The sequence below is a fragment of the Cavia porcellus genome, unplaced genomic scaffold (assembly GCF_034190915.1).
Source record: "Cavia porcellus strain 051 isolate PalLab524CR breed Dunkin Hartley unplaced genomic scaffold, mCavPor4.1 scaffold_26, whole genome shotgun sequence".
NCBI classification, from domain to species: Eukaryota; Metazoa; Chordata; class Mammalia; order Rodentia; family Caviidae; genus Cavia; species Cavia porcellus.
This window is the reverse complement of record NW_026947509.1, coordinates 53,223,679-53,236,841: the sequence shown is the minus strand read 5'-3', so window position 1 is coordinate 53,236,841 and position 13,163 is coordinate 53,223,679. Positions and strand designations below refer to the sequence as shown.

At 48.4% G+C, this 13,163-nt stretch overlaps 1 protein-coding gene and 1 non-coding gene across 2 annotated transcripts in view; both read left to right on the top strand.

Moving 5' to 3' along the window:
- Pecr (peroxisomal trans-2-enoyl-CoA reductase) overlaps positions 1 to 5,849 on the top strand; it is a 28,686-nt gene extending 22,837 nt beyond the window's left edge. Inside the window, exons 7-8 of the mRNA XM_003462076.5 lie at positions 2,117 to 2,228; positions 5,308 to 5,849. Coding sequence (XP_003462124.1) covers positions 2,117 to 2,228; positions 5,308 to 5,393 — 198 coding nt within the window. The 3' untranslated portion in view covers positions 5,394 to 5,849. The remainder of the gene's footprint in view (positions 1 to 2,116; positions 2,229 to 5,307) is intronic.
- Positions 5,850 to 10,289: 4,440 nt separating this feature from the next.
- On the top strand, positions 10,290 to 10,480 carry LOC134473385 (U2 spliceosomal RNA). The gene has a single exon (XR_010043637.1). It is a non-coding gene; the product is annotated as a U2 spliceosomal RNA (small nuclear RNA).
- The last annotated feature ends 2,683 nt before the right edge of the window (positions 10,481 to 13,163 follow it).

The window sequence follows — 13,163 nt, the reverse complement described above, 5'->3', positions numbered from 1 at the left end:
TTAGGTACTGGTACATTGGAAAATACCAATTCTGAGTTATGGTTATGCATATCCTCTAAATGTTGACACAGTAAACTATCCACTGCCGAAAGATTGCATTTGTTAATACTTCCATCTACCTCTGCAAAAGTTTATGTATCAGGAAACTGGCAAGCTCATGGTGGCAGATTTTCCAAAATCCTGATTTTCACCACAAAGTTTACATCTTATCATCTATAACAAATATTGCCGTTTATTTTCTTGGAAGTGATCATCTCACATTGTTCATTTGTTTTGTTTTTTTTTATTTTATTTAAAAGGAAAAAGAGAAAAACACAAAACAAAATAAAGCGGTATAAGGGAACACGTAATACAGAACTACAAAAAAAAAAAAAAAAACAGTAAGAAATCACCTGTTAATAGATTACATATTATCATCTTAGTGTTCATTTGTTTTAAATCTGTCAAACACACAATTGTGAATAGACACAGTGTCATTCTGTCAACTGAAAAATATTATTTCATGAAAAGGTAGCTAGTTAGTTCACAATTCAATGCCATATTCTTTTTCCTTGAGACAACCACTGTACTCTACACAATGAAACAGCATTCATGTTATAGTTTATGCGTAGATACCTGCCTACCCAAAGCTTCATGCGCTCACAGGTGGCGTTTTGGGGAGGTGACTGGATTGTGGGGTGTTATAGTCATCATTGGATTAGTCCACTGATGCGTTTATAGCTAAATGTGATATTGGGAATTAAAGCCAGGTCAGAGGAGGTGTGTGGACTGCTTCTCACTGCTGTGCCTTGATTGTTTTCTCCTCTACCATGCTGCCTTGCCTCGGAGCCTGCAGACTATGAACTGAAACATCTACAAACTGTGAGCCAAAATAAACCTTTCCTACTTACAGTTTTGGGTGTTGGGTGCTGTGTCTCAGCAGAGAGGAAGTAACTCAGACAATGTACTTCCTATTTTATCACACAGAATATTGAAAAGATGTGTGCTCCATGGTTGAGAGTTCACATAAATAATACTTTTTGCCACTTCATCAAGGACATTACAAAGGGAAATTGCTACCTGCTCCTTACCCCAGGTGCTTACAGGTGAAGAATGTAGGACTTCTGATGAATGACAGCTAGCACAGTTTTGTATACCTGTCTTGATTCATGCCACAGATTGGGAAGTTTTTCCTGTCATTTTTTTTTGGCACAGTACAAATGTACAGTGAAAGAGATAAGTTAACCTTTGCATTATTATGAAAATAGTCTTGACCTTGAAAAGTCCCCTGAAAAGGTCTTAGAAACACACAGACTTTGGCCAGCTACACTTTGACAAGTGATTTCTTCAGAGCCCAGAAAGGAAGGGAAGGACAGAATGATGGTAGCTACAGTGAAATGCAGAGTCACAAAAGAGTTTAGCCTGTGCCACGTTATATCTTGAGTCATTAGATAGGCCAGCCAGACATTGGCTGGCCTGTTCAGTGGGTTGCTTTCTACTAAGTGGCAGTTCCTAAGAGAAGTTCCTAAGAGAAGACCAAGGATCAGGTATTTAGAATCATCACCATCCAAAAAACTCTGCTTCTGTTCCTTTAGGGTTAATGAAAGAAATTTTCTTTCTATATGATTTTGGCAATAGATGTTGCTACCCATCAATAATGAAGTTTTTAGTGAGATTCTGCAAGTCCCTCTTGTAGAAATCTATCATCTGTATTGCTTGGGCCCAACTGGACCTTAGACTGGCTAAATCATCATGCCAATGTATTGCTACACAGACTTGTCGACTATTTCATGAATAAAAATAATAAAAGGCACACAGCAGTGATGGAAACAGTTGCACTGAATGATGGAAGGTATAGAAAGAAGTGAACTGTTCAAAATGGGAAACCTTTTGCCTTCTGTTCAGTTTTGGCCTTTTACATTGGCACTGTGTAAAGCTCTTTTGCATCTTGCCACCTTTACTCTGATCGCTTCGAGATTTCAGTCAGGGTCAAATGTGCTGTCAGATTATAGTGCATGCATTAAGATTCACATCACGGCTATAGGATCCCAGATATGTTTATTTGTGGAGCTCCTAGAAATGGAGAGGACTTCTTGCTTTCATGTACATGTGTACATGTGTGTGTTCCTGCTTCCAGGTCTCCTCTTTAGTTTGCTTTCTGCTGTCACCTGCGGCTTCCTTTATCACTGGACAGTTGGTGAATGTGGATGGTGGCCAGTCGCTATACTGTCAAAACCATGACATACCAGGTGAGCAACCAGAGAATGAGTAATCACCCATCCTGTGCCTTCCGTGTTCAGGTATCCAAAATTTCTTATGTAGCTCCTTAGGAGCTAAATGCCTAGCTTGATGCTAGGGTTTTTGAAGGAAACTTTTCTAGTCACAGAAAGTACGTAAATATATTTATTACAGAGCTTAAGTGTATATATTTAGAAAGGACTTATGTGCATAATTTTTTACAATTTGAAACTTTAAAAACATCTCTCGATGAGTGTATATGTGCAGAGGCATAGGAAAGGGCAAGAGGTTGCCATTTGTTTAAGATTTAAGTCCACTTTTTTTTTTTCCTTCAGTAAGTGCCTTGCATACCTAACAGAAAACTAGAATTGTTAAGTTAGGAGGAATAGTATGGTTGTGCTTTGCCACCTTTTGTGGGTATTTATTAAGTTTAACAATGTGAAACTGCCAAACTCAATCTTTTTAATGTATAAAATGTACTGTAAGGGGCTGGGGATTTAGCTCAGCGGCATAAGCGCCTGCCTTGCAAGCAGGCAGTCATGAGTTCGATCCCCGGTACCGATAAAAAGGAAAAAGGCAAAAAAAAAAAAAAAAAAAAAAGTACTGTAAATTTGCGTCAGATGTTGATATTACACACAAATGTATTTCTTTGTATGATATGTGTGTATCTGTATGCATTCTCTTATCTCACAGCTCAACTGGAGTCCTTTGGGGTTAGAAGAGTCCTAAAAATTCCAACATGCAAAAAAAAAAAAAACCTCCAACATGCCTGCATCTTAATTTTACTTATGACAGAACAGATCCACAGAAATTAAAAACTATGCTAAAAATGCTAAATCAGCCAAAAAATAGAAAAAATAAAAAAACTAAGAACAATGATATAAAAATTGTTTGACCTCCCTTGCTAATGATAGTTCAGTAAGTGGCTACTACTAAATAACTGTATGGTTGAAATGACCCTTGTGTATCTGAATTTTATATTAGGGATCCAAATTGAGCCTACTCTGCTACAAACTAATCAAGTTGTGAGATCCTCTATGCTTTAGTAAATGATTAGGGTAGCACTTTAATTGTACTTCTTTCCCTTCCTTACATATTTCTTTACTAATAACATTGATATGGTTATAAGAACCTGAATTGGAAGGACAAAAATTCCCACATGGCTGAGTGTGGTGGCATAGGCCTATAATCCCAGCACGAGGGAGGCTGAGGCAGGAGGATCCCTGCATTTGAGGCCCCCCTGAACTGCATAGTGAAACCCTGTCTCAAAAAGACAAAACAAAAAAAAATCCACATGAATATGCAATACTGTTTCAGAAGTTTAAAAAAGAGAGTACGAGAGAATCTCTCTCCTACTCTCCTGAACCAGTAGTTTGTTATAGTAAATTGTGTTATTTTTCTTTTAAAAAGAGAGAGAAGCCAGTTGCCGGTGGTGAACACCTGTAATCCTAGCACTCAGTTGGCTGAGGCAGGAGGCTCACTTTAAGTTCGAGGCTAGTCTGGGCTATGTAGTGAGTTCATGGCCAGTCTGAACTATATAGCAAGACCCTGTCTCCAAAAAACAAAAGCAAACAAAAAATAAATAAATAAAAGGAGAAAGAAAATTTCAGAGAGCTGCTTCCTCAAGTCTCCAATGAAATGACTTTTTAAAAAAATACAACACTGTTTTTATCAATACTAAGTATTCAAATTGTGAAGGAAAGTAGCCAAGGGCCTTTGAGATTATGCTTTCTCTGGATAGTGGCTGGACACAAACCTGGCTGCACCTGCCTCAGCTGTATGATATGGACTTTCTCTCAAGGTTGCCCGTCTCTCCTTGGTGCTAGCTGGCTGCCTGCTGCTCCTAAGGCCACTCACTTCTCTTTGCTCGTGTGCAGGTGGTCACAGAGTAAGGAGAGGGGAATGATCATTTTCCAGAATTTGTTACAAAATTCTGAGATCTGCTGTTTCAGACCAGCTTATATAATTACTGGTTCTCCCCCAATACCCGCAGCCGGGGTGGTGCAGAGCACTGGCTGACACTGCTTCACCTGTTCCTCACACACCCGGGAGGGGTCATTTCACCAGACGTTTTTGGATTCTCTAATAGAAATGGAGGATCTTAGAAAGACACAGTGGGAGCTGTATAGTGGGAGGCATGTAATAGAAGTTGATGTAAAGTTAGAAAATTATTTAAAAATGATTAAGTCATTTATGCCAAAGTTTGCAATTTTTTATTTTTCGTATGAAATTCTTGTACGTTACCTAGAAAAAGTCAAAGAATAAGAATTTGAAGAGGACAACTCATTCGGGACCCCTCCTCTGTCTGAGGAGCTATTATATTCCCCATTCCTTTTCTTTAATAAATTTTCCTACTCTTAACCTCTATTCCGTAAAATTCATTCTTCAATTTTGGGGAACACAAATTCTACATAGTTGACATTTAGCATTTCCCCTATATCACTGTCTCTCAACAGCAGTTGTTTTTCCCCAGTAAATTTTCCTACTCTTAAAAAAAAAAAAAAAGAATTTGTAGAGGAAAAAAATTCATTATCTTCCTTTCCATTACTATGGGTGTTCCAAAAATGGAGCACTACATATTGAAGGATTAAAGAAATACTGTTTATCGAATGTCTGCAGTGTGCCAGGCTCAATTGAAATTAACTCTTTGGGACGGGGATTTAGCTCAGTGGCATAAGCGCCTGCCTGCCAAGTGTGAGGTTGTGAGTTCGAGCCCCGGTACCACCAAAAAAAAAAAAAAAAGAAATTAACTCTTGCAACTTTAAAAGATAGCTATTCCCTTCAGCAGATGAAGACTGAGGCTTAGAAGAGTAGCCTTCTTAAACTGGGAAAAGCTAGTGATTCAAGTTGAACAGTGGAATGCTGGTAAGGTGGCCATGGTAGTGACGTGTAAGACAGAAAGAGAAGAGATGTAATCCTACTGTTACGGCAGGTCCAAAAAAAAAGTCCTTTCCATTTGCCATTTGTCCAAAGGATTTCCTTCTTTCTCTTGCATGGGTGAATCAGAGACAATAACTAGAGAACTGTATGAAAATTAACGACAAAGGAAATAAGAGAATTTTGAGTGACATGACGTTTTCCACTTAACAGATCATGACAACTGGCCTGAGGGAGTGGGTGATCTTTCCACTGTGAAGAAGATGAAGGAGTCTTTTAAGCAGAAAGCCAAGCTCTAAGCCAAAGGATCGGCCACTGTGTTTTGTTCCAGAGTGCCTTAGCATCTTGAGAAAGCACATGTGTATTTTAGAAGAGTTTATAATTTTGTGGGGAAAAAAATCACTTCTGGTTTTGTGATGTAATCAATTATGTCTATGCAAAAAAAAATTCCTCGAATATATGCACATTTGTGTCCCAACCACCATCTTTTAACATGTTAAAGATTAATTTTTTTAAAGAATGGAGATTAGCGCACTGTAATGATCATCCTTCTTATTTCTAACATAGGTATGTAAAAAATGATATGATTTAGATGAAAAACAATGAGAAAAATCATGACTTCTCAAAAGGTTTTACTATGAAGATGGGAGAAAATATATCTAAGTTGTCAATAATGGTGATCATTACAACTAGAGTTATACATCTCATATTTGATGAAAAAATACTTTTGTATCAGTAAAGCCTTATGGTAATTATGGATGTGTAGCTTGTTTTATTCATGAAGTCGAATCTGTATAAAGTGTGATACAGTCAGTGGCTCTGTGATTGAGTACCTCCTCTGGCCTCTCCTTCTCTGAAAAGTGGGTCATCTGGTGAAATGCTATGGTAATTGGGATGTCATGCCCCTGGATGAGATACATACTGGTGGTACTGAGTCCTTGTAGACAGGGAAGACAAACTATTGCCTGAAATATATATATGGAGCTATTACGCTGAGGAGTAACACAGATACCACATGGTAATTTGAACAGTGGAATGCCAGTAAGGTGGCCATGATAGTGACGTGTAAGACAGAAGAGAGGTGTCATCCTACTGTTATAGCTTGTATCTAAATGTACCCCCAGAAGTACTTTCCCAACAAAATTTCCCTTAGATTATCCTGTAAATCAGCTTATAGTTTTTATCTTGGGTACTATGGGTAAAACAGGTTTCATTAAAAAGAAAAAAACCTACCTTACTACTAGAGGCAGTTAACCCTGAAGAGTTGCAGAGACTAGAGGGGAACGGTGGAGAAGCACCCAAAGCTTTCTCTACAGTATACCACATTAGCCTATAAAACATGCTTACACACAAAGGAATTGAAGTTAGCCCATGCAAATTATAAGATAACTGAGCAGTGAAACTACAAATCAGTGATTGCACCTGTGATGCCACCACTCAGGAGGCAGAGGCAGCAGGATAGCTCTGACATTATTTTCTAAATGACACAAAGCCTTTTATACATAAAATCTTTCAACACATAAACCACAGCCTACAAAAAGTAATGACATTCAAGAATAGTTACAATAGTGGTAAGCGCAAGGTTGAGATCTCAGTTCCTGGTTAAAAAAAAAAAAGGTTACATTATCAAAGAACATTAAAACGAGTACAGTTCAGTGGCATAAGCCCAAGCCTGGCAAGCTCAAGGTCCTGAGTTCAATCCCAGTAACAAAAAAAATAATTTAAAAAAATAAATGTAGAATCTTAACTATTTCACATTGTTTACCTTTCTTTTTTTCAGCTAAACATTAAATTTTTGGAAACCAAGAAGTATACGTACCAATCATCCTAGGATATGACAGGCTTAAGGCATACCACAACTAAGGACCAACAACCAGGCACAGCATCCCGTCGCGACTCCGCCCCAACCATCCCACCTGCAATCCCAGGGGGGCCCACCCCGAGGTCCGAGACAGCCCAGGAGGTCAGGGAACGAGGGTCTGGGAGGCCTGTGCCTTCGGCCACGAGAGGTGCCTGTGGCCCTCCAGGGATCCTGACACAGAGGTGGTGGACTGGATGCCAGATGAGGGCCAGAGCGGCTGCAGATTACCCTGCTCTGGGCTCACGTGGACACATTTGTTGGGCTTCTGTGGCCAAGCTTAGAAGCCCGAAAAGGGAAAAACAGGAAGTGATTTCACCGCGTTTGAAAACAAGGGAAAGCAGGTCAGCTCTTGGTGTGGCTCACCTGCAAGACGGATGGAAAGGGCAGAGAGACACACAGACACACAGACACACAGACACAGATACAGACGGACGGACAGACAGACAGACAGACAGACAGAGACACAGGCAGAGAGAGGATCAAAGATGAGTTCGGCCTGAAAAGATGTGTGTTCCCTGGGAGAGGGGGACAAAGATTGCTTTCCACTAACCGGTGCCCTCGGCCCTGCGCTGCAGAACAGCCCCTGCTCAGGGAAACCAGATGGGCAGGAGGCGGACACCAGTAAACACAGTGCAGAGATCAAGAGCTGGGGGTGGGGGGAGTGGAGGTGGAGGTCAGGGCACGCGGACTCAGGGGACTCAGCACCCAGTACGCGTGGTCCCATCTGACCCCTCAGCTCTTCTGCACATACACACTCGCCACAAAGTACGTGCCAGAGTGTGTATGTCACTGGCGCTGAGGAGAGAGCATCCAACAACCTCATCACGATGGAAAACAGGGCCCGGGGATTTAACTCAGTGGTGGGGCGCCTTCCCCGAGAAGCGTGAGGTCCCGAGTTCCATTTCTGGTAACCCCTCGCCCCACCCCCACCCCACCCCCACCCCCACCCCCACCCCCACCCCCACCCCAAACAGGTGGAAAACAAACCCCGGAACCTGTGCAAAGAGGTGGCCACGTATCTATATCCCCATGCCAGACGCTCCCCGGTAGGCAGGGAAAGCCAGCGGGGCGAAGCGGCCATGAAATTAGGAAGGCCCAGGGTGGGCGGAGGGGAGGGGGGGTGGGCTGCGGTGAGGGGAGCCCTTCACAACACTGTACACGTGACGTGACAGATGAGAGCTGGCTCTCTCTGGCGCACACTGAAGGCATTCCTGAGTGCTTGACGTTTCCCCATGTAGCTTCTTCCTAAGTGACCTCTTTCCCTCCAGAGGTGTTGCAGTGAGAGGAGCGCTGGAGCCCTGTCCCATGCTGACAAAGAATGAAACTGGACAACGCAGGAGGAGGCAGGGTATGAGCCTGTTTCTTCCACAGTGAGAAAGGCAAGAAAGTGCACGCAGTAAAGGGAAGGGAGCCTCCACTAGCCTAGCCGGGAGGGTGTTCTGAGTAGGATACCTAACCAGAGCTCTTGGCCTAGGGGTTCTGAAGGGACTCACGAGGGAGCTTGTGGAAGGGCCCGGGCCCTTGTGGAAGACACAGAAGAACACGATCCCCGCCTTACATGGAGACTGTATATAGTTCAGTTGGTTCTTTGGTTTGGTTTTTAAAACTATGGGACGCTTCACTTGCGCAGGGGCCTGGCTGATGTCTGTATCATGCCAATTTTAGTATATGTGCTGCTGAACTGAGCGCTGTGTGTGTGTGTGTGTGTGTGTGTGTATCTGAGTGTATGTATATTTGGATGGATGGATGGATGCCTGGCTGGCTGGCTGGCTGGATGGATATGGATATGTATCCATGTGTTGGTTCTTTTTCTTTTCTGTCAGGATCTGGTCTATCCAGTGCTCACGCAGTGTCCCCTGCAGGGCCCGTGTGCCCGCCCTCGACTATCCTGTCTGGATAGTGCTCCGGTGTGTGTCCCAGACAGCCCAAAGACACCTGCCGCATTTTTGGTTTCCCCCTGGGGTCCCTGGAGGGTCTTGACTGGGCAGGCTGTCGGGGGCCTTCCCGACTCCATCTGAGGGCCACTGTGCTCCAAGCCTAAGAAAATGCTAACTCCTCTCTCGCTTATTCCTGGTACTCGACTCGACCCGTGCTCCCCAGTCTGCTCTGAAGCCACGAGACGCCAGGGGGTTTCGAGGGATTGCTTGGGTGGAAGTCTGGGCCTGGACCGTGATGCAGTTTAGCTGTGTCACCCTGGAAAACTGACTGGTCTCTCTGCGTTTCGGTCCACAGCGGGGGGTGGACAATAAGGGCACGTTTACACTTTTGAGTTAGCCACACTGAAAAAAAACATCCTCGTGTGGGACAAGGTCTCCTAACTTGCGTTCCATTTCCCGAGTGGGGTCCAACTTGGGAGCCGACCCTCCCGCCGCTTGAACCCCCGCCCCCACCCCCGAGTGCCGAGGGATGGCAGGAGGGCTACTCCGGAGGGTGTCCCTCTCCAAGGGACACTCCATCCCCGCCTTCCCCTTCCCCGGGGCCTTGACCTCGGGCTTCTTCCCAGGGCGTGCGCCCGCAGCCACCGGGTGTCCTGCCGCCTCTATCCAGCCAGATCTTCTGCCTCCACGCCCGCAGTCGAGACGGTGCCCCCCCCACCCCCACCCCCACCCCCACCCCCACCCCCAGGGGCTCTCTCCTCTGAGTCAGTCAGCGCACCGCGAGCGGGGAGGGGAGGACCGTCCTCGCTCGGTTCACCCGCTCCCCAGCCGGGCCCAGGAACGAAGGAGGCCCGGGATGAGCACACAGTTGGCGGCGCTAGTGGCGCCACGTGTCTCGCCACCCGCTTTCTCTGCGGGAAGGCCCGCACGCTGGCGCCGCCTGGCCACGCCCCCCCCCTGCAGCCTCCCCCCCACGTCGTCCCCTCCCGCGGCGAGCCCTCTGCACGCCTCCGGGGCCCCCCTGCCCGCCCCCGCCCCCCGCCACGTCCCGCCTCCTCCCGTCTCGCGGCGTCTGGTCGGCTGTCCTGACTGGGCGGGGACAGCAAGCAGGAAGCGGCTCCCAGCGCCCCGCCCCCCGCCGGTCAGGCGCAGAGCCGGTCGGGAGGGCGGGGTCGGCGGGCGCAGCCACGCCTCCTCGGGGAAGGAAGGGCGGGTCATGCAGATGAGCGGCGGGACCGAGTGCCGGGGACGCCGGGAGGGCGTAAGAGGGGCGAGAAGCTGGCCCGGAAAACTGCGTGAAATGAGAAGCGTGCACCCGAGTAGGACGAGTAGGACGGTGTGCGCATGGGTGTGCAGGAGCAAGAGGCCGAGAGAGGCGGAGTGAGGGTTGTTTTTGTCACCGGGCGTGAAATGTGGAGCGCGGGAGGACGGCAAGAAGTGCGGGGGAGCCGGGCGGCATCGCTTCTCGGCCTTTTGGCTAAGATCAAGTGTAGTATCTGTTCTTATCAGTTTAATATCTGATACGTCCTCTATCCGAGGACAATATATTAAATGGATTTTTGGGGCTGGGAGATGGAATAGGAGCTTGCTCCGTCCACTCCACGCATCGACCTGGTATTGCAGTACCTCCAGGAACGGTGCACCCCTCCCCGGGGAAACGACCGCCTGTGCAAAAGGAAGCCCTTGTGTCCGCTCGCCTTTGTATGCGAGGGTCGGCTCTGCTGTCACCGCCATCAGCAGCCATCAGCGCAGCATTGCTTCACCAGCCCTTGCCTGGTAGCTGGCTCGTTGCTGTTGAGTCGCGCGCTGGCTGTCTCTTTGGCCCTGCTTCACGCCCGCCTGGTGCCTGGTCTGCCTTGGCCTATTCTGTTTCTCTGCTTCTCTCTTGCTCTGCTTTCTCCTTGCACGCTTATCCTCACGGGCAGGGGCGGCGCCTTGCACGCTCGCCATGCTTTCTAGCCTGTGCTTTTGCTGCTTTCACGCCTGCTTCTCTCCTCTCCGGGACGTGCGGGGCTGCGTGTCTCTGTGGAAAACCACATCACCGCACGGGAGACAGCACGGTTCCAAAAGCCAAAGCCATCCTCAGCACGCGTCTTCCGCTTTCTGCGTGGCCCTTCGCGAACCTCTCTGCCTCAATCTAGCAGTCTCCTGTCTCCTTCCTTGACTTTTGCACAAGACCTCGCTCCCTGCCCTGTTTTGCATGCCCTGTCTTTCCAAAAACTCTTTTGGTTTGTAGTTTTCCATTTCAACTATCGGACGAACCACGCGCTCTTTGGGCTTGCGTGTCGGATGGATGGATGGATGGATGGATGGATCGCACTTGCCGCTGTTATGGTGCAGCGTGCACCCCCGGGTTTCCCCTGCTGATGGCTCCTCGAGTTGATCCTGCGTGGCAACGTAGTGGCGCCATCGTGCACACACACATACCACGTTTGCCTCACCCAGTCAGTCGTCGGCCAGTGCACACGCGGCCTCTTTCCGTGACTCGGCTCTTGCCAATCGTGCTGCCGTGAACACGGGTACACGTGTATCACTGTACCGTGCTGGTGCTGTCTCTTTGGGGGAAAGAGAGGGGACAGACAGGTTGTATCAGAGGGAGAGACCCGGGGCGCGCCCGAGCGCCAAGGGCAGGTGCTCCTCCCGAGAAAGGAGGCCCTGTGACGTGAGATGTCCTTGGCTCCTTCGGCAAGGAGCCTAGAAAGCAGATAGCTGGGGTGGAGCGGAATTTCTGCCCCTGGTCTTTCCAGGCCTCCCCACACTGATTTCCCTACGTAGTGCCCCTACCACTCGAGCTTCTTCCCGCCCACCCACGAAGAACCGCAGACTTCTCCCTGCAGACTCACCCTCCGCCCTTGGCTGGCTGTGCTTTGATTGCCGGATGGGAGCCCTCCCTTCTGGAGGGAGGTGGACTCGGTACTCTTTTCATTGCTCTTGCTCTGCCGGCCAGAGCTGCTGAACACGTTTTCAGGGATCCAGCATTTGTCCTCCTCCTTCACGTGCCTATCTTACTATTTTCAGGATCCCCATGTTTCGATCGGGTCTTTTCTACTGTTGCGGGGAGTCCTCATGTTTTGAGTTCTTGATATATGCATACTTCCACGCTGGTGGCCAGACCGATCGTGTGTGTGTGTGTGTGTGTGTGTGTGTGTGTGTGTGTGAGTGTGTGTGTGCGTGCACGCGCGTGCGAGTGTGCCTGTGCGTGTGTGTATGAGGGAGATATGGTGGTGGCTTCCTTTGAAGACCAAAGATGTTCACTCGCGTCTGAGTTGGTTTTCCTCAACTGAATCCTCCGCACTCGAGTCACGTGGCAGGGTTACCACTTGGCGATAAACGAAACGAGTGGGCTTGAGGTTGCAGTTTGGGCCCTGGAACTCTAAAAGGAACCCCTGCGCTGTTCTGGATATCTGCCTGAAGGATATTGGGAGGAAACGTGTTCCCATGGCGTGGACAGTTTCTTCACGGTTGGTCGCCTCTTCTACTGTGCAGAAGCTCTTCCACATGCTGTGACCCCGTCTGTTGATGTTTCTTGTTCCTTCCTGGCGTCGCCGCCATCGTCGTCGTCGTCGTCGTCGTCGTCGTCGTCGCCGTCGTCCTCCTCCTCCTCCTCCTCCTCCTCCTCCTCCTCCTCCTCCTCCTCCTCCTCCTCCTCCTCCTCCTCCTCCTCCTCCTCCTGACGGGGACTCACACTCACTATTAGCCGAAGCAGGCCTCCAAGCCCCAGCGGTCCTCTCGCCCGCCCGCCCATGGCCTTCCCTGCGCTAGGATGCGGGACGTGCCTGTGGGGCTCCCGCTATTGGTTCTTGACAATGTTATTTCCTCTGCAGTGGGTGTTTCAGTCACAGGGTCTTTGGGGCCGCTGCCTATTCCAGCAGAGAACTCTATGCTTTCAGGAAAGCGGCTCGTGGCCTACAGCTGGGCCTTTGTAGAGAAGGGAGGGACCCACATTGCCGAACTGTCCCCTTGTGGGTCCTCGAGCGCACCTGCCATAACAGGTCGCCGGGTGTGTGTGTGTGTGTGTGTGTTTATTCTCGAGGACCAGACCTGGGAAGGATAATGCTGCCGCCACCCTCTCTCAGTCTGGCGGAGTTTCAGCCCTGCACCAGCTCTCTCCCGCCCCCCCCACCCCGAGCGCTCCGCCCCGCCCCGCCCCACCCCACTCCACCCCACCCCACTCTCTCATAACTCCCGAAGCCCCACCTCCTTCCAGCGAAGGAGACCTTCCAGCACCTAGCTCTGAGAACTCTCTTTGCTGGCCCCCCAAAGTCCAGAGCCAATGGCGGGCCCATGAAACCAAGTCTACCAAGGCCTGCCGCCGCAGTCAAGGAAAGTGA